Below are 24,724 nucleotides of genomic sequence, written 5' to 3'. Positions count from 1 at the left end.
TACCCTCCTCCTGTACGGGGACTATGCCGCACACCAGACATCTCTGCGCGATTTATCGGCGGCCCCGGCCAAGTGTGGGCGTCCCCTACGACTTACTGGCCCCCTCTGTAAAACATACCATTTATCCGCGGCTTCAGGAGGTTGTTGTCTATTCCCGCGGTGAGCGGCTGGGAGTGGAGGCTCCTCTGAGGAAAGTGCTCGGGGCGCGCCTAGGGGCGTCTGCTCCGCAGTCAATCCCGCAGCCGAGCAGAGTGCCTCCTGGCTGGCTCGCCAAACTGACGTGCGAAAAGCAGACTCCACAACCTGTGAGGTTGTAAAGTAGGTATGTTTATTCGGCGCAGGGCAGCACGGGGGGTCGCCCCACCACAATCGTGCGCACCCACCGCGGCAGTTAGCTTAGGATTTATACAATCAGATCTTACATATTCAAGAGGCGCCTATACATATCCATGACCTTTCCCCGAAAAGGCGGTCTTTATTACAATGAGTTACGAGAAATCATTTCCATAGTCTCCGCCTTTAACTCCTCCCAGCTGCGCACACGCAGTGCCTCCTGGTGGTCGTGGGCCGGGGTCTCGGGGATGAAGGCCATGTCTTCCTCGCTGTGTACCTCTCGCTTTTAATGTTAATGTGTTGCTCCAGGCCACGGGGTTGGGAAACCAGATGATCGCTCTGTCATCGCTCTGTCAGGACAACTGGGTTCCTTCTTTGAATACCAATTGTTCCCTTATCTCGGCCTCGAGGCCTTATCAGGCCTCGAGGCCTGATGTGACCACTTTATGGTTTCAACACATCCTTTCTTTGCCTAAACACCTTGGCAATGGCTTTAGGCTATAGATACACAGCTTAAGCCAAGCAATGGCCCTGCTATTAACCCTTGAGTGTTATTTCCCCTTATCACAGTTGCACTCTTTCAGAGTTTTCAGAGTGTCCAAGTCTTGGACATGGCTTGGGATTTAGGTCAGGCCAGGGGCCATTTGCAACAACACTTTTCATGTGCTCACCCTGTTTTGAAAGCCAGAAGTCTAGTACTCATTCCATGCCAGTTGGTGTCTCTGGCTGCGGCCAGTTGGCGTGGTATGTACACCATGCACTGCTCCACGCTCCAGATGTGCTCACGATGCTGAATGAAAGAGAAAATGACACTGCTATGGTCAGGTAAGAATCATAGAATAGAATCATAGAATTGTCCAGGTTGGAAGGGACCTTTCAGATCATCTAGTTCTACTGTCAACCTAACACTAACAAAAACCACCACTAAACCATGTTCCTCAGTACCACATCTGCCCGGATTTTAAATACCTCCAGGGATGGTGATTCCACCACTGCCCTGGGCAGCCTGTTCCAATGCTTGACAACCCTTTCAGTGAAGAATTTTTTCCTAATATCCATCCTAAACCTCCCCTGCCGCAACTTGAGGCTGTTTCCTCTTGTCCTATCGCTTGTTACTTGGGAGAAGAGACCAAACCCACCTCTCTACAACCTCCTTTCAGAGATTTGTAAAGAGTGAGAAGGTCTCCCCTCAGCCTCCTTTTCTCCAGACTAAACAACTCCAGCTCTCTCAGCCGCTCCTCATAGGACTTGTGCTCCAGACCCCTCACTAGCTTCATTGCCCTTCTCTGGACACGCTCCAGCACCTTAATGTCTTTCTTGTTGTGAGGGGTCTGAAACTGGACACAGTATTTAGGGTGGGGCCTCACCAGTGCCGAGTACAGGGGGACGATCGCTTCCTTAGTCCTGCTCGCCACACTGTTCCTGATACAGGACAGGATACTGGTTTAGACCCCCACATGCTCTGCTGGGTGCCTGGGGCCAGGCTTGCAGATTTGAAGCATCCTGGGTTATCTAAAAAGTAAGAGTTTCCCTTCATAGTCAGCACAGAATAATAGGAACTCCAGGAGGTTATTAATCTCACCCTAAAACAAGCTCTAAAATAGGCCAGAGGTCCTCTGGAGACGCCTCTTTTCCTGATGACTAGAAAGTTTAGGGTGACGAACTGAGACTTTGACATCTAACTTCTAACATTTGGTGAAGTGCATCCAACCATCTGTCTACAGGGATAAGGGGCTGGTGTTGGAGGTAGCCTCAAGGTTGGCCCTGTTTCTCTGATGTCCCTTCTCCAGGCTTTGTTCTTGTACCAGATGGTGGCTCCTGGCTCAGAGCATAGAGATCTTTCAGGTAATGCCTTTTCTGAGTGACCTGATGGCCTTGCCAACTTTTCCAGCTGAGACTGTAATCGGGCCATGTCACAGATTTGAGTCATATCAGCCACTGTTAAGTCATGGTGCTCAGAAAAAAAAAAAAAAGGCCAAAAAGTCAGGGAGGGGTGAATGGCAGGAACCCTTCATGGCGACAATCTTATCTGTCTGGAATTGTAAATGGTGCTGGGATGATTCTCTTGCTCCTTTCTGCTCCTCACCCTTTCGCTAAGAAGCAACCAAAGAAGAGAAACTGATGATCTGTTTCAAAATACATGTTTTTTTCAAGCCACTAGCCTTCATTTTTAAATTTATGCCAAGTGTAAAATGTCATGGCTTTTCTTCTGGCTTTATCTGGCAGCAGACCATTATCTACTGACATTACCTGTTAAATAAGTGCTAACTACCTGTAACTGCAGCATTGCATGTGCCTGGGAAATTTATGTAAGCCTGAGCTGATATCAGGGATGGACTTTGGGGGGGGGAACCCTAGAACATCTGAAAGAGGCAGAGTTGATGAATCAAATCACATCTTCATCTGAAAATGTTATACCTGATGCTGATGCAAATAACCTCTGAGAGGATGATTGAAAGGAGATTCACAGGGAAAATATTCTCCCCTATCATTTTGTTAACTTTGTGCATTTGACAGTACATCACTTCATCTAGATGGTTTCACAGTGAGGCTGACAATCAGCTGTCTGGTGCTGACGCATGGTAGGTGAGATGCTACATATGCTTTTTCCTCCGGATCAGCCAGAGGAGAAATAACAGGAACATCAGCTGAAGGATGAGAAGATTTCAGCCAGGAAGGGATAACCAGGAAGAAGCCCAAGCACACTGGCTGTCACTTCTCCAAGCGTTTCCAGGAGAGGACTATTCAGACGTGGAGCATCGTAGCTGCTGGTGCCCACCAGCAGAGTCATTACGGTTTTTGGTGGGCACTTTTCTTGGGCAGAATGACTCCAGGAATCAAAGCCTGCTCGAGGCACATCTCTGCTGCGTTTCTTCAGGGTGGACAGAGTTCAGACTGACGTTCCCCGACTCCCACCCTCCCCAGATGGTGTAGTCACCTGTAATGCCAAGTTTGGCGCATTGCAAAATCCACCCAGGACCTGGGTAAGCAGCCAGCCCTCAACTTGGTGTTGCTCTGGTTACAGCACTCCCAAACCCTGAGCTATTTGAGTTCAATCAAGAGGTTTTCAACTCAGATTGAATTATAGACACATCCTGGAAAGAGCTTTCCAGATGATTCTTCTGTTTCCTTTAACTTCAACGGGTCTTTTTTTTCTCCCTGGTGGGCCAGAAGCCAGCTGAGCTCTGTACACAAAATTTAACAGCAATAATTGCACCCAATTTGAGGTCCTTCAAGGCTTTGTATTATGATAAAGTCAGATATCGGGATCACTTGTGGCTTCACAGGGTGAAAATTGACAGTCTCTGTTCTGCAAAACCACAAACATCTATCACCTGCGTTAGCTAAGGAGAAGTCTACACTCCACACAGTTAAGGTCAAAACTACACACAGAAGGCAGCTGGGTCCTTGAGTCCAAAAATAACCATCAAAACTTGCCTCAAATCCTTGCCCTCAGATTTAGCTTTTACGTTTGTGCAAGATACTTACATTAATTTGGCAAAGGAAGACACAACATCCTTGGAACATCTCTACTATCACGTCCTGCCAGTGCTTGAGGTGCAAATGTTTATTAATTTTTTTTGCTTTAATCTTCAGGCCAGTGGATGGGGAACAAACAGTAACATCCCCCAGAAGCAATGTCTTGTCTTCAGTTGCTGTAGATTACAAATTGCTGCAGATAAATCACTTTCCAAGTCTATACAAACAGTAATCTTGGAATGAACACATACAACACTATTATTGGAAATGGAGTACTGCATCCAGCTCTGGAGCCCCCGATGGGCATGGACCTGTTGGAGCGAGGCCAGTGGAGGCCATGAAGATGCTCAGATGGCTGGAGCCCCTCTCCTATGAAGACAGGCTGAGAGAGTTGGGGTTGTTCAGCCTGGAGAAGGGAAAGCTCCGGGGAGACCTTAGAGCCCCATCCAGTCCCTAAAGGGGCTCCAGGAAAGCTGGGGAGAGACTCTTGATCAGGGAGTGTAGTGATATGATGAGGGGTAATGGTTTTAAACTGAAAGAGGGGAGATATACATTAGATATCAGGAAGACACCTCCCACTAGACCAGGTTGCTCAAAGCACCATCCAGCCTGGCCTTGAACACCTCCAGGGATGGGGCAGCCACAGCTTCTCTGGGCAACTTGTTCCAGTGTTTCACCACCCTCACAGGAAAGAATTTCTTCCGAATATCTCATCTAATTCTCCCCTCTTTCAGTTTAAAACCGTTCCCCCTTGTCCTATGGCTCCACTCCCTGATCAAGAGTCCCTCCCCAGCCCAGAAGGGGCTCTAAGGTCTCCCTGGAGCCTTGTCTTCTCCAAGCTGAACACCCCCAACTATCTCAGCCTTTCCTGGCAGCAGGGGTGCTCCAGCCTCTGAGCATCTTTGTGGCCTCCTCTGGACCCACTCCAAAAGGTCCATGTCCTTGCTGTGCTGGTCCTGCAAAAACCATCTTGGAGGCTCTGCACTCTGCTGAATTGCAACCTCCCCTGCCAGCCAAGAGTAATTAAAAACTGTTTTGAGTTCCAGCAGCATAAGTTGTTACTGTTCCTTGGCGGGGGCTGACTACACCTAAGGTTAGGTGTAAAACCAGGGCTTTGAAGCCAGGAGACTAGTATGAAATTGAGTTCTTATGTATAACATCAGTGATTGCATCTTGAGCTACCAAGCTCCTGAGATGGATCCAGGCCTTCGGGATTTTCCTTTAGTAAGATCTTGCTGCCTGACTGTATGAAAGATCCCGATCCATTTCAGGGCAAAGTCAAGCAAGTTATAGCAGCAAAAGAATTCAAAATTTAAGTGTTTGACTATGCCCAAAGTTGTCTCTCTCAACTCACTCTGCTTTTGGTTACTCAGTGCAACTGGGTTTATGTGCAAATAGGCACCAGGAATTAAGATAAGTTAAGGTAGTTAAATCATTTACTTATCAGAATTATATGGCGTAAACAAGGAATGTGAGCGGATATATAGATCTTCTCACTGTGAATTGTGCACTGGGAATTTCTTACAGAAGATGTCACTTCTAAGTGATTACTGTCTCACTCCATTCCATCTGATAAATGTAATATATTTTAAACACCAACTCGTTTGTGCTATGATGGGTCAGAAAGGCACATATTTGCTTTTAGTGCATTATGTTGAATATTAGTTATTTCTTAAGTCCACTTTGACAAGGGTATAAGACAGACACAGCAGGCTTACATCAAGGGGTGTCTTTTTTTTATCATTGTGGGACCGTTTCCTTATTTTTTTTTACTTTGCTTTGAAATCTCTTAACAGCCCAGTCTGAAACGACAGTGATTTATGTAATATTGGAAACATACTTCTGCATTTCAGAAGAAGTGGTGAACAGATTTGAGTTTCAACATTTCAGAGCAATTTCATTAACAAAAAGATAAATAGAAGAGCAGAAACATGAAATACCTTTTTATGTATTTAGCTGTTACTCCCAGCCTGAAGTCATGGGTTGTTTTTTTTAAAGTTTGAGGAGTACTTGGCCCTTTGCACATATTTAATCTTCTATATGTTGGTGTGACTGAGTAGAAGTTCCTACTCATTCTGGAGATTTTTATGCCTCATGCAATAGCTTCCTTTTCATTTATGATGTCAAAGCTCTCCTTTAGTCACTTTAATGTAATGCCTGTTTGGACAGTAGTTAGTTGTCTTGAAAATCAACAAACGTGCTCCTCATTGTCTAATGGGAACCACACGCACAGTGTGGTGTCCTCTTTAACCCTCTTCGTGCGGCCACAAGAAGCAATAGAGTGTGAAGCTGCTTTTACACACTTGATGTGATATAAGGAGAAGCAGTTTAAGCCCGTATTTAACCCTCTGAGGCCAAGGGAGATGCAATCTCAATCCTAGAGGAGTTTTTGCATGTGCTGCGATGGTAATTTTTGTCATATATTATTTCCTGTCCTGAACATGCTGGCTGATCTTTTTGTATCACAACTCTGTTCAAAGCTCTTCCTTTCTTTTTTTTTTTCCCAGATCATTTTGACATCATTTTTGGGGACTTCAACCTACCGGATATCTGCTGGAAATATAACACAGCAGAGAGCAGGCAGGCTAGGAGGTTCCTTGAGTGTATGGAAGATAACTTCCTGACACAACTGGTAGGAGAGCCTACCAGGGGAGGTGCCTCGCTGGACCTACTTTTCACAAACAAAGAAGGACTAGTGGGAGATGTGGAGGTCGGAGGCCGTCTTGGTCTTAGCGATCATGAAATGGTCAAGTTTTCAATTCTTAGTGATGTAAGGAAGGGGGTTAGCAAAACCTCCACCTTGGACTTCCAGAGGGCGGACTTTAGCCTGTTCAGAACCCTGGTTGGGAGGGTCCCTTGGGAGATAATCCTGCGGGGCAAAGGGGTCCAGGAAGGCTGAACGCTCTTCAAGAAGGAAATCCTAAAGTCCCAGGAGCAGGCTGTCCCCATGAGGTGCAAAATTAAAGGATGGGGAAAATGGCCGGCCTGGTTGAACTGGGCTTTTGATGGGACTGAGGGAAAAAAGGAAGGTTTACCACCTTTGGAAGAAGGGACAGGCAACTCAGGAGGAGTACAGAGATCTCGTTAGGTTATACAGAGAAAAAATTAGGAAGGCAAAAGCCCAGCTGGAACTCAACCTGGCCATTAATATAAGGGACAACAAAAAAAGTTTTTATAAATACGTCAACAAAAAGAGAGTCAGGGAGAATCTCCATCCCTTACCAGATGCTGGACATGAGCAGGCAATGTGCTCTCGCAGCCCAAAAGGCCAATCACATCCTGGGCTGCATCAAAAGAAGTGTTGCCAGCAGATCCAGAGAGGTGATTCTGCCACTTTACTCTGCTCTGGTGAGACCTCACCTGGAGTACTGTGTGCAGGTCTGGAGCCCTCAATATAGAAAGGACATGGACCTGATGGAGCGGGTCCAGAGGAGGGCCACCAAAATGATCAGGGGGCTGGAGCACCTCTCCTATGAGGACAGGCTGAGGGAGCTGGGGTTGTTTAGCTTGGAGAAAAGGAGGCTCCGGGGAGACCTCATAGCGGCCTTCCAGTACCTGAGGGGGGCCTACAGGAAGGCTGGGGAGGGTCTGTTTACAAAGGCCTGCAGCGACAGGATGAGGGGCAATGGTTTTAAGCTGGAGAAGGGGAGATTTAGATTGGATATTAGGAAAAAATTCTTTACCGTGAGGGTGGTGGAACACTGGAACAGGTTGCCCAGGGAGGTGGTTGAGGCCCCTTCCCTTGAGATATTCAAGGTGAAGCTCGACGAGGCCCTGGGCAACCTGGTCTAGTTGGGGGTGTCCCTGCTGACTGCGGGGAGGTCGGACTAGATGACCTTTGGAGGTCCCTTCCGGCCTGGACCAATCTATGAATCTATGAATCTATGCGGGGGGAAACATTGCGACCAAGGACGAGGAGAAGGCTGAGATACTTAATGCCTTCTTTGCCTCTGTCTTCAATAGTCGGACCAGCTACCCCCAGGGTGTACAGCCTCCTGGGCTGGAAGATAAGGATGGAGAGCAGAACAACCCCCCCATAATCCAGGAAGAAGTAGTTAATGATTTGCTTATGCACCTGGACACGCATAAGTCCATGGGGCCGGATGGGATTCACCCAAGGGTACTCAGGGAGATGGCGGGAGAGCTCACCAAGCCTCTCTCCATTATCTATCAACAATCCTGGTCAACAGGAGAGGTACCAGATGACTGGAGGGTGGCCAATGTGACGCCCATCTACAAGAAGGGCCGGAAGGAGGATCCAGGAAACTATAGGCCTGTCAGTCTGACCTCGGTACCGGGAAAGATCATGGAGAGAATCATCTTGAGTAAGCTCTCACGGCAAGTGCAGGGCAGCCAAGGGATCAGGGCCAGCCAGCATGGGTTTATGAAAGGGAGGTCCTGCTTAACCAACTTGATCTCTTTCTATGACCATGTGACCAGCCTTCTCGATGCGGGGAAGGCTGTGGATGTTGTCTACCTGGACTTTGGTAAGGCCTTTGACACCGTCCCCCACAGCGTTCTCCTGGAGAAGCTGGCGAATCGTGGCATAGACAAGTGTACTCTTCACTGGGTAAAAAACTGGCTGGGTGGCCGTGCCCAGAGAGTTGTGATTAATGGGGTGAAATCTTGTTGGCGGCCGGTCACCAGTGGTGTCCCTCAGGGCTCCGTTTTGGGGCCAGTCTTGTTTAATATCTTTATTGATGATCTAAATAAGGGGATTGAATGCACCCTCAGGAAGTTTGCAGATGACACCAAACTAGGTGGGAGTGTTGATCTGCCTGAGGGTCGGAAGGCTCTACAGAGGGATCTGGACAGGTTGGATCAATGGGCCAAGGCCAATGGGATGAGGTTTAATAAGGCCAAGTGCATGCATTTCGGTCACAACAACCCCAAGCAACGCTACAGGCTTGGGGAAGAGTGGCTGGAAAGCTGCCCAGCAGAAAAGGACCTGGGGGTGTTGGTGGACAGCCGGCTTAACATGAGCCAGCAGTGTGCCCAGGTGGCCAAGAAGGCCAACAGCATCCTGGCCTGTATCAGGAATAGCGTGGCCAGCAGGAGTAGGGAAGTCATCGTGCCTCTGTACTCGGCACTGGTGAGGCCTCACCTCGAGTACTGTGTTCAGTTCTGGGCCCCTCACTACAGGAAGGACATTGAGCTGCTGGAGCGTGTCCAGAGGAGAGCCACCAAGCTGGTGAGGGGTCTAGAGAACAAGTCATATGAGGAGAGGCTGAGGGAACTGGGCATGTTTAGTTTGGAGAAGAGGAGGCTGAGGGGAGACCTCATTGCCCTCTACAACTACCTGAAAGGAGGTTGTAGAGAGGTGGGTGTTGGCCTCTTCTCCCAAGGGAATAATGACAGGACCAGAGGAAATGGTCTAAAGTTGCGGCAGGGGAGGTTTAGATTAGATATTAGGAAGAATTACTTTACTGAGAGAGTGGTCAGGCACTGGAACAGCCTGCCCAGGGAGGTGGTGGAGTCGCCATCCCTGGAGGTATTTAAGAAACGTGTAGACATGGCACTTCAGGGCATGCTCTAGTGCCCGAGATTGTTGGTTTGTGTCTGTTTGTGGGTGGGGTGTGGTGTGTGGGGGTTTTTTTTGGTTTGGTTTGGGTTTTTTGGGGGGTTTTTTTTGTTTGTTTGTTTGTTTTTTGTTTTGGTTTGGTTTTTTTTGGTTGGACCCGATGATCTCAAAGGTCCCTTCCAACCATGAAGATTCTGTGACATACTGGTAATTATGTCCTTAACGCAAAAGCTATCTGCTCTGCCTCCAAGCCCTGCCTTCCTGGCATCACACTTCACGCTTGTCTCCACCTTCACGCAGTGATATCTGATAGCGTTGGATCATTTAGAAATCCTGGGTGTCTTTGAAGTTATCTGATATTGGTGTTGTGTTTCTTTTACCTCTTAGGGGATTTGGTCACAGCCTTTAGGAAGTCAACACATATTCTCTGTGCAGCCAGCTACTGTTTCATCATGTGTTCTTTAGATTTTAGATTATTTCCCTTGTTCTTTCTAGCAGCCAGGTGACTGTGAACCACTGGGTTGTTTCTGTCTCTCCGCACGAGAACTCCATTAGTGAGGACGTTGATCCCTCTGCCACGTGTTAATGTCCCATGCGAGAGACACTGATGCTCTTCCACTGCAGGTTCAACTCCAAATAGGATTGTCAACCATCTGCACCGCTAATGTCCAAATTGTGCTGAGCTACACGGTTTAGCTAATAGTATCTAGCTTTGGGATTAAGTTTTCCTGCTTTGTTTTTACCAAACCAGGTACTATTTCTGTAGTTGCATGTGTGTGGATGGGAGCGCTTTCTGGAGCGGTGTTTAAGTTGCAGAAGCATATCTTGCCTGGCTTCTCCACAGCAACCATGCTTCTCAGGTAACTTCTGGGCTCTGTGATTTCCAGCCCCGATGCCATCTTCTTCCATTTGCTGTATTTCTCCTGCCACTTGCCATTTCCTTTCCTAAAGAAAAAGTTGGGTTGTTTTTTTTTTTCTGTCAGTCATAGAATCATAGAATTGTCTAGGTTGGAAGGGACCTTTCAGATCATCTAGTCCAACCATCAACCTAAATCTGATAAAAAACATCACTAAACTATGTCTCTAAGCACTATGTCTACCTGTCTTTTAAATACCTCCAGGGATGGTGCCTCAACCACTTCCCTGGGCAGCCCATTCCAATGCTTAATAACCCTTTCAGCGTAAAAATTTTTTCTAATATCCAATCTGAACCTCCCCTGGCACAACTTGAGGTCATGAGTCCCCCAATATAAGCTCGTCAACCTTCTTGACCTATTTCAACCAAACCTAACAGAGACGCAGAGCTTTTGGAAATACAAAGCCTGTCAAGTTTCATGGCAAACAGTATTAGAAAAGAAAAAAACCTTGTTAGTGCTCCACCGGGGAGAAAGGCAGAGAAAGCTCAGCCCTTATCAGTGCTGTTTGGCTTCCTTGGCAGCAGAGGAACGGTGGGCAACTGGCCAGGCAGTGCACATGTAGCCTTGAACCAGCCATAGTGTGTGCTGCTCTGTGCCCAGATGGCCAGCCAGTAAAAGTAGGTTGGGGACATAGAAGGCAGCTTCAGAGATATCAGAAGTCAGCCTTGGGGAGATAAGAGGAGAGGGGGGCTGTGGATTTATTGCAGTGGAGAGGTGAAGGGAATGTCTGACACAAATCCATAGAAAAACTGAGCTTAATTAACTTGCTGTTCATAGATAAAAAAAATTCTCTCTGAATGCAGTGAAACCTCCATAAAGCAAGTGCTGTGCTGGCTGAACAGCCTCTATCTGTTTCCAGGTGCAACATGCCTGGAACACCTCCTTATCTTTCAAAAACATTATGGTAATCTGTTAGCAGCTCTGCATTGTCTGCAGCGGGTATCTTCTCCATTTTACATTAGTGTTTATTTCATGACCAGCTTTGATCTCAAACTGATGGAATTGGGGGAAAAAATACCCAAAAAATAACTGAATAAGATGCATGTCTGCTTCAAGCTGGGAAAATCCAAGGACAGATGAGGCAAGAGGGAGGTTTCTGCGAGTCCACATCTATCATTCTGTCAGAAGGGCGAAATGATGGGAGAGGTGCCTCACCTGGCTCCTGAGAAACACCGAGCCTGCTGAGATGGGATACATGCCCAAGACGCTGAATCACAACGCCAATGTCGCTGAGCACAGAAACCGGCGTTTCAGTCTGGAAGAGGAGCGTGTCTCCAGAAAGTGAGCTGTTACATTGGTGAGATGGGACCTCAGGTATGAGAGAAGTGGCCTGTGGTTGAGATAGATGGGGGAGGAATAAGGAAAAGTATCAAAAAGTGGAAGCAAAAAAATCCAGAGCATCTCCAACAGACTTATAGCAAAGCAGGAACAGGCCTTTTCACCCAACACCCCTCCACCCCCACCATTAAACTCCCATCTTGTGGCCTCCCGCTCATGCTTCAGGGAACCTACGGGACATCACCTCGAGGATCTCTGTAGACAAAGCAGCAATGGGTTTCACATGCTGATGGTTCCCCAGTCACATGTTTGCAGGCAACAGGCTCTAATTTGCCTGTGGTGAGCCTGGGCATTTGCTTAGGTGCAGGAATTTGGTCATATTACATCATTACCACACCACAGGTGGTTAAAGCCGTGAAGAGTCTACCGAAGGCAGTCACTAAAAAAAAACCAAAAAACAAACCAAAAACAACATGAGGGGAAAAATGCTTTTTTAAGAGCCACTGACAATGAGGGGGGCAGCCCCAGTGCTGTGAGGGGACGCTGGCAGCCCCAAGGCCAGGCAGGCTCCAGGGTGACCTTGTCTCAGCGTTGCACCTCAGGGGCTGACAGGATGGCAGCCCATCCTGTAGCCTGAAGTTGTATGTGATGGCAGGAGACGAGGCCTCGGGCAGTTTGAATCTGTTTCAGGATGAGGTGAGGGGCCAGGGAGCAGGGCAGTGCTGTCCTCAGGCCATGGCTGTGGGGATGGAGGGGCATCGTGCCCCTGAGGGGCCACCATGGCTCCCACACCACCCCTATGAGGGGAGAGGTTTCACCCTCCCTTGTCCAAGGAGCATTTAAACTTCCTTTTAGTTAGGGCTTTATTGGCCGCTCGAAGGCAGGCGGTCCCTGAGAGAATTTCTGGCGGGAAGGAGCACACTACTTTTTCGCAACTCCCTCCCGCGTCCGGCGCGGAAGGTTACGGGACTCCGGTTCTAGTGCGCGCTCACGCCGCCAGTGCGGCTGCGCGCCTGCGGCTCACCCAAACCGCCGCTCCACTTCGCTTTCCCCGATCGACCGCCCCTAGCGGGCGCCTCCGACGAAGAATGACAGCTGGCTCAGCCAATGAAAGGCGCCTCCCCAGCCCCGCCCACCCTTCGCCGCGCGTCTCTCGCCTTATTTTTTTTAATTTTTTTTCCGCCGCCGGCACCCGATTGGCGGCTCAATCCGCCAATCGGCGGCTGGGGCCGGGCCGCCGCGCCAGATGTCCAATCCTCGCCCGCTTTTTCTCAACTGACGGGCAGCACAGCCAATGCACCGTCCCTCCTCCGCTCACCGACGGGGGCGGGGTGAAGCGACAGCCAATGGGCTCGGGGAGGGCGGGCGCGCAGGGGGAGAAGGCAGCGCTGAAGGAGGAGGGCGGCTGCATAGCTTGCTGAGGAAGAGGTTGGTCTTGGGGTGATTTCGGCGGGCGGCCTGGTCGTGCTGTGGGGAGGTACTGGGCAGCCCCTTGGCGAGAAGGGGGTGCCTTGCTGGGTCGTGTGTGGGGACGAACGGGGCTGGGCCTGGTGGCTGGGGCGCCTCCCCGTGCCCTCCTCCCTCTTTGTTGTGGTGGGACACGGCCGGCGGTGAGGGCCCCGGCGGCGGGCTGGGGTTTGGGGGGGCGCTCGCCGGGTTTCCGTGAGGGAAAGCGGGAAGGGAGGTGGGGGAGGAAGGTCTCTGTCACCCCTCTCGTCGCCCGTATGCCGGAATAGCCCTCCCCAGGCGGGGCAGTGGAGGGTGGGAAGGGTCGGGTTGTGCCTCCTTGTGTGTGTCTGAGGTGGGGGGAATAAAGTTCTGCTTCTCTTTCCTCGCTCCCTCCTTCTCTGCCTGGTCTTTTTCTCTTGCAGAGATCAGGTGTGCAAAATTCCATGCCGGGGTGGTGGAGAAAGTTAGGAACAAGTTGCAAAGGATTTCCCCATCCCTGGGTGTATTCAAGGCCGGGTTGGATGGGGCTTTGAGCAACCTGGTCTAGGGGGAGGTGTCCATCCCTGTGGCAGGGGATTGGAACTGGGTGATCTTTAAGGTCCCTTCCAGCCCAACCCATTCTATGAACTGTTTAGGTTTGTAGACTTCACTTCAGCTAGTACTCTTTTTCTCTGTTCCTCTCCTAATCCAGAGCCACGGATGTGAAATACACATTGCCTCTATGAGACACGTACATGTGAGATTAGTGTTTTTCTTCACATAATTTGTTTTAATGCTGTAGCTGTCTATGGACTGGAAGATGTAAACAAGTATAATCTGTTAAGTGTTTCATCTACCTAGATAAGCGCATGGGAGAAGTTGTGTTGTGATAAATGCGAGTAGCTGGTGTTACTGCACAGTTGTAGAGTTCCTATTTGTAATTTTTTTGTGGGGAGTGGAGGGGAAGAGAAAAAGTGTGACACAGTATGGTCTTTTAGTCTTCACTCTGGGGAAATAAAAGAAGGATTAAAAAAAGTGGGTGGATGAAGAACCCTCGTGATTGTCTTAGAGAGCTGTTGAATCGAACAGCTGGGATTTGGGCTGCAGCCTAGCCTCATGTTTTTTTGGTTGTCCCTCATCGTTTTTGACTAAAAATCTGAACAACGTGTGTGTGTTGTGCTCTTTCCAAATACTTTACAAACAAGTGGATAGTTTTGCTTATGGGGCTTAACAAATAAGTGTTTCTGAAAATGCTGCTAGCAAATGCTGCAACTTGTGTATATTGTGTGCAGAGCTCATGTTATCACAGTTCATGGTTATGAACGAGTAGCAAGAAATTTATAATGACAGTTTATTAGGAGACTGCACATAACAGCAGGTTTGTCTGTTCTTAAGTGTTCCTCTCTTAGCCTGGAGAGCTGTGCTTTCAAACTTGTTCATGACATTATTTCTGTGGGGGCTGGACTCTGTAGTAAGAGACTGATTAGTCTTTGCTCTGTTCTCCAGCCTGGAAAAAACAAAAAAGTCCTCTTGTTGTTAAGGCTTCTATTGGCAGAACAAGGTTGCTGTTTAGACTTTCCTATGTTTTATTGCAGTGTTGGAGCTTGCATGGTGCATGAATAAATTTTTTATTTTATTTTTTTTTTGGTGTGTGTGTTTGTTCTGAGTTGTAGCTTTAAAACTTTAGCATTTACAAACTGTAGTGAATTAGAGGGTAATGACAACATAAATAAAAGGGTGGTTTTTGAAGTTTAGCACTATCATGATGAAAGATAGCATTAGTTACAAATGCCTTTAAAAAGGAAGGGGAGGATCTAATTTAAAATAGTTTAAACTTAATTCAAAGATGAGTCTAAGCACATATTTAACAGTACATTGGCCTGTTTACTAGAGTAACCTGGTAGTTGATTGTTGTCCTGCAGTTGTGTGGGTCAGACTCAGGCTACACTGATAGTCACTGAAATGAACAAAAGTGTTTGAAGATCACATTTGTGGAAGAAGCTGAGTGTGTGTAAAATAATCTTGAGAAGAATTTGTCAACTTTCCTGAGGTTCTGTTTGATGATAAAAAGGAGAACACATTTGAAAAAATTAGGTTCAAAAAAATGGGCTCTTAACTGATCTCTTCTTTTCTTCCACCTAGAAGCTAGTTTCATAAACAAAATCAAATCAGCTTGAATTACACAGTGAATCTCCAAATGAAAGGCCCTCCTGGGTCCTACTCCATCTTCCTGTTCCACTTGATCTTTCAGAAGTGTTGAGCACCAGTTGATGTAACTGAGTTTATTTGAGCTCGAAAAACCCCTCTGCTACTGAGAGCAACTTTAAAAAACAAAACTTGTTTCCATCTCTCTAATCCCTTTCCCACAAAAGTACTGGGAGAACAGGCTTTGTAGTAGGTTCTGGATAACAATGAATCTGAGCTCTGCTTGAGACTGAAGAGAATTTCTAAGCTTTGTTTGTATAAAGAACAGTACGCAAAGTTTTAATTATTATAAAAAGTATTCTAGAGTTTTCAAATGTATTCAACGCTGCCTTAATGATTGTGCATGTAAATGCCCTGTAATTGAAAGCATCCATTTATGGGCCTGACTTGCTAAGTGAGCTGTAAATTCTGCTTTTCAGATTGGATTTAATGACTTTTATCATAAAGCCACAAACTGGTTGTGAACTGTGCCCAGAGGCAAACAATACCTAAGCTTACTTTGCCAAAGTATTTCTAATTGTTGATTTGTTAAACTGAATTGCTGCAGGTCATGCGGTGGGATTTTTTTTTTTTTTTTTGTAATGGAATGGAGAGTACAGGCAGCCCTGTGTTCAATACTCTGGCCTAGAAGAAATTGGCTACTGCAGAAAACCTTCCTAAACGCTGCTCTCTGCTTCCAGCAGGGAAACTGTGTTACAAACTGTAAGACGTCCCCAGATGATATTTTATTATGATTAAATGTGTTTGGCAGCTATAATGTGAAGTAAGACCAAGAAGAGACACTGAGAGAGCAGCTTCTGGGTCTTTTATCAGTTTAGTCTGGGGCTCGAGCTTGATTTAATTATGCTGGAGTAACATGAGCTTAAAATAAGACACTTTGGTGCAGAGTGAACTCTGCTTATCAAGAGGGTGGCCTGTTTGAAGAACGTTTACGTTAGGCCTGTTTTAAAAGTGAACTTGCATTAACTAATTGTTAAACGCCACTATTTATGGTTTGACAAAGTGGAGAAACTGCTAAGCTATACAGATAAAAAGTGAAACAGGTACCTGATAATCGGTTCTGTGAATATTCTGGTGAAATTCAGCCCAGGAATATTTATTTTCTAAAATAATGAAACACTTGCCTGTTACACCTAGAAAATTTTAGTCAGAACAAATGAGGTGAGAAGAGCTTAAACTGCTATGGCTTGGAGTGCTTATTCTGTGCTTTTGCAGGGCTATTAAGGTCTTCTGGTTTTAAGGAGAAATACTCTGAGGTTGTTAATAATACTAAATATTATTATGCTGAAGAAGTTTGCTGCTTTTCAGAAACAGGTGGATTGGCCGACTGCAGTTGTGGTAATTTTCCTCTTTTGTAATTCTAGGATAGTTGCTAAAATACATTGGTCCTATTAGTAGTTTAATCAAAGGTCAGTAAAATTAACATCTCCTCTTTCTCGTGTCTCCAGTTACGTGCAGTTTTAGTATACTATGAATGCATGTGTTAATGCAGTGTGCTAATTTTCTAATAGCAATATAGCTTTTCATTATTGCATTTGTCTGTAATTTGCAGTATTCCTTAGTGACGGAAGAAACATCCAGCTTCTGAAGCTTTCATAGCATCATGATCATGCTTATTTTACCTCTGTGTATGAGAAACATGAGTTTTCTCATTTGATTCATAATCAAACTTCATGAAATAAGTGAGAGGAAAGAAGCCTACTTTCAAAGTAGGTTGGTAATTCTGTTTTCAATGAGCTATATAAAGATAATAGTTATGCAGAGTTTCAAGATGCATTGCAATACTAGAGCATAATAAGTATTAATGTGTAAATTGATTCTGTATACAGGCACATTACAAAATCCTCATTCTAAAGCTGACCCAGAGGAAGAATTTTCTTTGCTCCTGTCCTTCCCAGATCTGCCTTGAACTTCATTGGCTGGTGTCAAAGCTGAACCGGGTCCTTGGCTTTACTTCATGAGCTTTTGGCCTGTGAGCTGGCCAGATGGAGCCCCTTGGGAGGGAGGTATTCAGAGCCACTCCCCACTGCTGGCCTAATTGGCTGGAAAGCTGAACTAGGGGGTGGATCTGAGAGCATTGCTCAGCAGGGCTGGATTCCCTTTCCCCCAGCTCTCCACCCCCACCTTCCCCAAAGCAAAAAAAACCCCAGACACCCCAAAACCAGTAAGGGAATGCTCGATGTCATCCTACTCTGACCTGAATATGAGGAGAGAAGGGTGGGCACTGTCTCAGTTCCTCACGTTCTTCAGAAAAGTATGTATGTGGCAGCAGGTTTGTGCTTCACCAGTATGACAAACTCGGGTGTCTTTAATATGCGTTTGTAGGGGAAGAAGAAAGAATTGGCCCTTTTGGAATCTCATAAGGCAGTTTTTGGAGGGGTTGTGGGTACAGTAGAAGTGAAATGTCTTGTCTGTTCCACCAAGTGCTTTGACTAGAGTGAAGGCAAAAGACTGGCTTTGATTATAGTTTGAACTTCATACACGATTCAGGTTTCCTCCGAGTTGAGCTCATTAACATCGGGGAGAACTTTCTCAGATTCCGCTGAGAATAAACTGTCTCCTTGTTGTTTGGAATAACACAGCCTAAAGGACCCAGAAGCAGATCATAAATTATTTTTGTTTTGTTTCCGTTCAATGCAAGATGAAATACTTTTTATCATTTTTCTAAGTCTTAATGACTTTGGATTAATATAGGAGACATGTGGTACTGCATAAGCTATGCCTTTTTAAACTTCAACTCTCAGTATTGTTTAGCCTGATGTAAAGTCTTGATTCTGCCTTAATTGAAGTACAGTCTATTTAATGTTACCTTATTCTGAAGCCGTTAATATATCCCAGGGATGCATGTGAAGGGAAAGGGTGGATAGTCCCTCCTCTTCTAAAAGATCTAAAACGTTGTGCGCTTGGTGAAATTGATACAGAATCTTGTCCAAATTCCAGGATTAATGAAAAAAAATTGCCTGTTAAAGAAATCACAAAAATGGGACTAAAATAGAGAGGAAATGAACTTGTAGACTGTCTCTCAAATGCCACAAATTCTTTTCCTTGATCTTCTTTCCTCAGGAGCTTAAATTCTGTCCTCTTTATTCCAGAAGAGCTCTTGCAAATGAAATTCCTCTAAGCCAGAATGCTTCTAGTAAAACCAGGAGAGATCAGATTTCTTTATTTCAAGTCTAAGATGAATAAGCAGACTGATATGAAATATGTTGCATAAGGCTTTAGAATAAATAAGCCAGAAATCACTTGGTATTTTTGGTAGCACCAGTGTGTTTATAGTATGTTCCAGACACTCAGGAAAGGAAAATTTCCCTTGAAGGTTTTAGTCTACCCTTAAGGTTTTCTTCAGCTTTTATGCTTAGTTATTGCTGGGATCATGGGCTTAATATTTAATACTTGTTCCAGAGAACCACAGTAGAATGGAATAATAGCAGACATGACTCAAACTGGGACTTCAGAAGTTGTCAACTATGACACTGTTTGACCAACTATAGAAACATGTGTGCATCAGGAGGCAGAGATACACTATGGGGGCAGAGATGAAACAAATACCACCGAAGTTAGGCAATTTGTAAATTTTCCAGTATTAATCTGTTGGGAATAACAGCACGTGCTCCCTGTGTTCCAGCAATCTAAAGAAACACTCATACCTCTTTGGGCGAAAGAGTGAGTACTCCTTGGGTATCCAAAGCTGCAGTTTTAAGGCACAATCCAGGGAATATGGAAAGGGATAAAATGGAAGTTTTCTGCTCTGTATCTCGCTGCTACCTTGATGCTAATAGCTCAACTATAGTTGAGCTCAGAAAGGGATCTTGAAAATCTCCCTGCGGTTACTCACAGGGGTCCCAATATGTTGGTCTGTTGTAGTGGGAATAGTACCAGAGAAGGTGAAAGATTAGATTTGGGCTGTGATTTTGGCCCTCAGTAGAACAGAGTGAGCGAAGGAGAGACAGTGCAAAGAATAAGTGATGGTAAAGCACATTTAAGGTCTGTAAAAGCAAAGGCTGTAAATGAATATTCAGTTTTTGGAGATGGTTGGCTGTAGGCTACAAGGAAATCACAAAAACTATATCACAAGGAAGAATGGATGTTACATATTTAGCATGTATTTAATCTGAGGCCATTTTAGCAGTGTGGAAATGTTTCTTGCAGCATTGGCAAAGATAACTTTCTGTGTGCATTTGGGGAAAAAGCATTTTATATGTTTTTGTGGATGAAGAAAGTGTACAAGGAGAAAGACTAGAGGAATGTTTTTAGCAAGAGGTTACTGTCAACAGTGACAGTGTATGAGAGGATGATTCTTTAGGAACAAAGATCAAAACTCCTTATATTACTGTATAAGTTTGAAAGCAAAAGTTACAGGTGATGAGTTGAAATGGGATTTGCTGGTGAAAAATGAGCTTCAACAGTGATTCTTAAACCCATTAGTATAAACATGGTGTCTGAGACTGTCTAGGTGTATACAGTTAGAACACAACACAAATTAGGGCTCCTCATTTTTATTTGAGTTCCTGCTAGATGTTCAGCAGTGGACATGTGCTGTCTGCTTTCTATCTCCAAATTCCTCACAAGGTGTAGATTTCTGGTTTTGTGCTTTTAATTGCAATTGCTTTAGGATAATATGATCAAAAAGACAACCATAGACTGATACAATTTTTCTGTGGTCTTTTAGCTCACTCCTTGTGCAATGTTTTCAAGTACTTGTAATTTAATTGTAGTAGTAAAGCTCTTTAAAGGCTTGGCATCTGTCCAGAGGAGCTTCCCAAACTGTATGAGCTGCGTTCAGATACTTTCATTGTGACAAAAGGCTGATAGCCCTCTATTTGAGGGAGGGACGTGATTCAGATGTACAGAATCTTAACTTGTGGATGAGATGAATGCAAACGGTTCTTTGGCCAAGCTTGCAGTGGTAAAACAAGGGCCACTTTCTGATGCTAGAAAGAGATCAAATTAAAACAGCTAAAAGTACTTCTTTAGACACTGGGCAGTTAAACTCTGGTGCTGTCTGCCACAAGAGGTTGTGGAGGCAGGTTCAAAAAGTGGTTAGATGAGTTTGTGGACATCAGATCCATAAATGGCTGCTAAAGGGAATAGGTTGGGATGTAGCCTTTAATTTCCTGCTGTAACAGTTCAAGATGCTGAAGAATTATGAGGAGAATGGGCTACATAAAAGAGCCAGGCTCACGTGCTTTCCTTGAGTAGCATATGTTATTAGGGATATTTCTTATTAATTTACTTATTGCTTTTTCCTTGCGCAATTTGCATTTATCAAATGCAGGCTGGGAGCAGGGTGTCACTTTTGCATAAATTAAACTGGCTGAAATATTCTCCTCTGAGTACTCCTTGCAATTGGCTGAAGTATTAAGCTGAATGAAGTCTTGTCCTACTTGTCACATTCTCTCTGCTCAGCCTTTGAAAGATCTGGTGCCACTACTGGAATAATTTAGTGAAATTGTTATTGATACTCCTGGCAAATCCCTGACATGGCAAAACAATGGCTAGAAGAAAGAAGTTACTTTAAGCCTCCCAGACTCTTAGTCTGCAGCTGGGGTGCATGTTGTGTTTTTTTTTTTTCTAAATAGCTGCTAAACTGCAATAATAATTTTAATAAAGGGCTCTTTAAGCATGTCCCTTTGTGTTGTGGGTTTTTTTTTAAAACTAATTTTCACAGGTGTAGCAGATCAACCTGTGCTACAGTAACTGGATGGACAAACATTTGTAAGGGAACTGGTTAAAACTAAGTATAATATCTGGAAACTTCTAATTAGTTAGGTCTGAGCTGACAGTCTTGGAAATGGGAAAGTAAAGATTTTTTTTTAAATTTTTTTATTGCTGCTTGAGTGTGTCAAAATAGTATGAGAGTTCAAATATAAAGAAAAACTGAAATGAATGGGGTTTCTAAATTCTTTCCTGCTGCAAGACTTAAATCACTCAATGTGCATTTGAAGCAGAGAGGCAAATCTTAGTTTAAAAGTGGTGCCACAGGAAAGAAAGGAAGGAGACCTGGCCTTTCTGTGGCAGGAAGCTGTTGCATTGGCTTGGCTCCCTATGAAACTGTACCCTGACTGTCCTATTCAGTGTTTAATTTGAAAAATATTGGATACTGAGTTTATTTTTCTTGTGTTTACTGCAGCCGGGGCTCCAGTGCAATGCTTTTGCAGTCTTCAAAACCTGCAGTCTGAAATATTTGGGACAATTCTGTAATAATTTAACATTATTGAAAGAATAAAAGTTCTCCTCATAGTCTTGTGTTAAAACGAATGCTTTGACCAAGGGCTTTACTGACAGGACAAGGGGCAGCAGTTTTAAACTGAAAGACAGTAGGTTTAGATTGGATATAAGGAAGAAATTTTGTATAATGAGAGTGGTGAGACACTGGCTGAGGTTGCCCAGAGAAGCTGTGGCTGCCCCATCCCTGGAGGTGTTCAAGGCCAGGCTGGATGGGGCTTTGACCAACCTGGTCTAGTGGGAGGTGTCCCTGCCCATGGCAAGGGGTTGGAACTGGATGGTCTTTAAGGTCCCTTCCAACCCAAACCATTCTATGATTCTGTGATTTAGGATAAATTATTTTGAATCACTTGCATAAAGTTACCAGCGTTAATTTTGAGTCCTTGTTAATTGGAACCTCTGTTTCCTTGATCCCAGAAAACTACAATTCTTGCTGAATTTCACTGAATTTTTTTTTTTTAGAGTTGGAAGGGACCATAGAGATCATCTAGTCCAACTCCCCTGCTGAAGCAGGATTGCCTAGAGCATGTCAGAGCATGTTACTCAGGACTGCATCCGGGCGGGTCTTGAAAATCTCCAAAGAAGGGGACTCCACACCTTCCCTGGGCAGCCTGTTCCAGGGCTCTGTCACCCTCACCGTAAAGAAGTTTCTTCTCATATTTGAGTGGAACCTCCTATGTTCCAGCTTGTGCCCGTTGCCCCTTGTCCTGTCACTGGGAACCACTGAAAAGAGTCTGGCTCCCTCCTCCTTCAACCCACCCTTTAGATGCTTGTAAGCATTGATAAGGTCTCCCCTCAGCCTTCTCTTCTCCAGACTAAAGAGTCCCAGCTCTCTCAGCCTTTCTTCATAAGGGAGATGCTCCAATCCTTGCTTCAGTTATATTTTTAGGTGCCCTCAGAAGCTGGTTTATGGAGGTATAATTTAGTTGAAACTGAAATGTCATTCCCACTGAATGTTCTGTTTTGTGGAAGTTAAAAAGTTATGATTTAAAGTTACCTGTAGAATATAACTTAGTGTTTGTTGACTTGTTGGTCCTCACTGAAACCGCAAAGACGTGACAAGGCACAAATTAGCCATGAATAGTGTAGCCTGAAGGATTCCAAATCAACCATGTTGTTTTGCAGATGAGGAAATTTCAATAAGATGAAGTTGATATATTTTGGATAGAAGTGAGGAGTGCGCCTGTACGGGATAGAGAGGTGTGTAAGCTGCCTTTGAAAGCTCAAATTGAGTAGCCTGAAGGTAGTGTTAGCTCTTGGCTAAAACAAGGTATTTTCAGCTGACTGAACTAACTTGTACAGCTTGGAAATAAGGTAACTTTCTGCAGTTCAAATACTCACTTGCTGTCTGGAAATAAGGTTGTCTTTGACTTCAGTGCCATACTTCCAGTCATAGGACCATTATGTCCTCAAGCATTTTCTAACAGCTGCCTACCTGAAAAAAACATGGTTAATTTGAGGGTTATCTTTTAATACCTAAAAGTAGCCTAATAGAACCTGCAAAAACAAGGTGTTGTCTGTTTTGTGTTTTTGTTTTTTGTTTTTTTTTTCCTAAATGGCTATCATTTCTCTTAAATTATTTGAAGCGCAAATTGCAGTGAATGCTAAACATACCCCAAGTTTCAGCATCCCGTCTAATCTTTCATTTTATATAAACATCCTGATCAGGTAGTTGACACCGAATGAAAGGCTATCAAAATTGAAACCAGACAGTTCTACTGCTTAGGTGTCTGCAAACTAAGATTTGCACCCAGCCAGACTAAGTGCAAAGCAAGACTTGCGTTAACTTTTGTGTTTTCTAGAGTTGGCTTTAGCCAGGAAAGACTTGAGGAAAAATTAAATGTCTAATCCAACAGTAACCTTAGTGTTTGGTATCTGTTGAAGGTTCTGCAGCAAACTTGTATTTTAACTTTATTGATGAAGTATCTAATCAGAATGCAGACTACTTGTGAACTATTATCTGTCTTATTTTGGGATGCAGTGTCCTATGGCATTTGGCAATGAAAGGTCCTAAGCAAAGTATTTGTTTCATGTGAAACCTCAATGCTAATGTGTCTGTTTTGGTTTGTGTTTTTAGGGCTCAGACGGGAATCTCTAATTTATTACTTGCTGAGTGTTCTCTCTGGTGAAAGTTATGTCATCCATATTGCCCTTCACTCCACCAGTTGTGAAGAGACTTCTGGGGTGGAAAAAATCTGCTGGTGGCTCTGGAGGGGCTGGTGGTGGTGAGCAGAATGGTCAGGAGGAAAAGTGGTGTGAAAAAGCAGTGAAAAGCTTGGTCAAGAAGTTAAAGAAAACAGGACAGCTGGATGAGCTTGAGAAGGCAATTACCACTCAGAATTGCAATACAAAATGTGTGACAATACCAAGGTAAGTGCTGTTGTGTTTGAAATAGTTGCAACTGCTTAAGAAATGACTAAATGGATGTTTAGGCTGTCCTGTGATCAAATGACTAAAAAAAAATAGTTGCATGCTTTTGATTCTTGAAAAAATTCTTTAAAACCTATTTTGGTTTTGTATGGTGCTTGCTTACAACTGAATCACATACTTTAAGTCACAATTACTAATAATAACTTTACATTTCAATTTTCATTACTATGTAGATTCCAATTTGTATGTGTTCTGGTGGTGCCTAGCACAGCTCTTAGTTTGTAGCACTGCCTTATGCTTTTATTTAATAACCTTGTCTATAATCGGAGGGGCATACTTATCCTGCGCTTCCACTTGAAAAAAAAAATATAAAAAAGACTAGTTTTTCCTTGGTCATCACTTCAGTCATCTAATAATTTTCAGCTGTATATGGTAGTTTCATTTAAGTTGCACAAGATGCATCCAGTCTCCCTTCTGAAGGGGAATTTTAGTCTTTGGAGGCAGGTTGTCTGAAGACTGGTTTATTTACTGTAATTATTATTTGTTAATGACAGTGTTTTTTATTTGAGAACTTGGAGTATTTCTAGAACTGCTCTTCCATTCCTGATGCATGTATACAGTTAGGTGAATGACTTGCATTCTACCCCTTTGACTTTCTGAACTTAATTCATAGCAACTGCTGTGCGAGAGGCAAGAGTTATGTTTGTAAGTATAATGCAGTGTGTTCTTGATTTGTATTGTAAAGAGTTCCCACTAAGGTGCATGTATAAGCTCGTTATGTGAGACATAAGTATCGAATTGCATCACAGGTATGTTTTTCTATGAAAAAGTTAAGATCTGGTGATAGAGGAATATTCTGGACACTTAGCCTCTTGACACTTAAAATAACTTCTCGGGGAGAGAAACTACATCTGGTTTATGACCTTAATTTCTGTATTAGCGCATTCATCCCAGCTACTTTTAAGCT

General features: G+C 44.5%; 2 protein-coding genes across 3 annotated transcripts in view; both read left to right on the top strand.

Moving 5' to 3' along the window:
- The window catches only part of LOC141476745 (endogenous retroviral envelope protein HEMO-like), a 60,128-nt gene extending 47,507 nt beyond the window's left edge, over positions 1 to 12,621 (top strand). The window contains exon 2 of the mRNA XM_074165552.1: positions 12,511 to 12,621. Coding sequence (XP_074021653.1) covers positions 12,511 to 12,621 — 111 coding nt within the window. The remainder of the gene's footprint in view (positions 1 to 12,510) is intronic.
- A 279-nt stretch (positions 12,622 to 12,900) lies between these two features.
- The window catches only part of LOC141476691 (mothers against decapentaplegic homolog 2-like), a 47,269-nt gene continuing 35,445 nt past the window's right edge, over positions 12,901 to 24,724 (top strand). For both annotated transcript variants that reach the window (XM_074165499.1, XM_074165500.1), the window contains exons 1-2: positions 12,901 to 12,957; positions 23,465 to 23,757. In XM_074165499.1, the coding sequence (XP_074021600.1) occupies positions 23,522 to 23,757 (236 nt within the window). In that variant the 5' untranslated portion in view covers positions 12,901 to 12,957; positions 23,465 to 23,521. The remainder of the gene's footprint in view (positions 12,958 to 23,464; positions 23,758 to 24,724) is intronic.

The sequence above is a fragment of the Numenius arquata genome, chromosome W (assembly GCF_964106895.1).
Source record: "Numenius arquata chromosome W, bNumArq3.hap1.1, whole genome shotgun sequence".
In the NCBI taxonomy this organism is placed as follows: Eukaryota; Metazoa; Chordata; class Aves; order Charadriiformes; family Scolopacidae; genus Numenius; species Numenius arquata.
The sequence above is the reverse complement of the archived record's forward strand: the minus strand, read 5'-3'. Positions and strand labels throughout refer to the sequence as shown.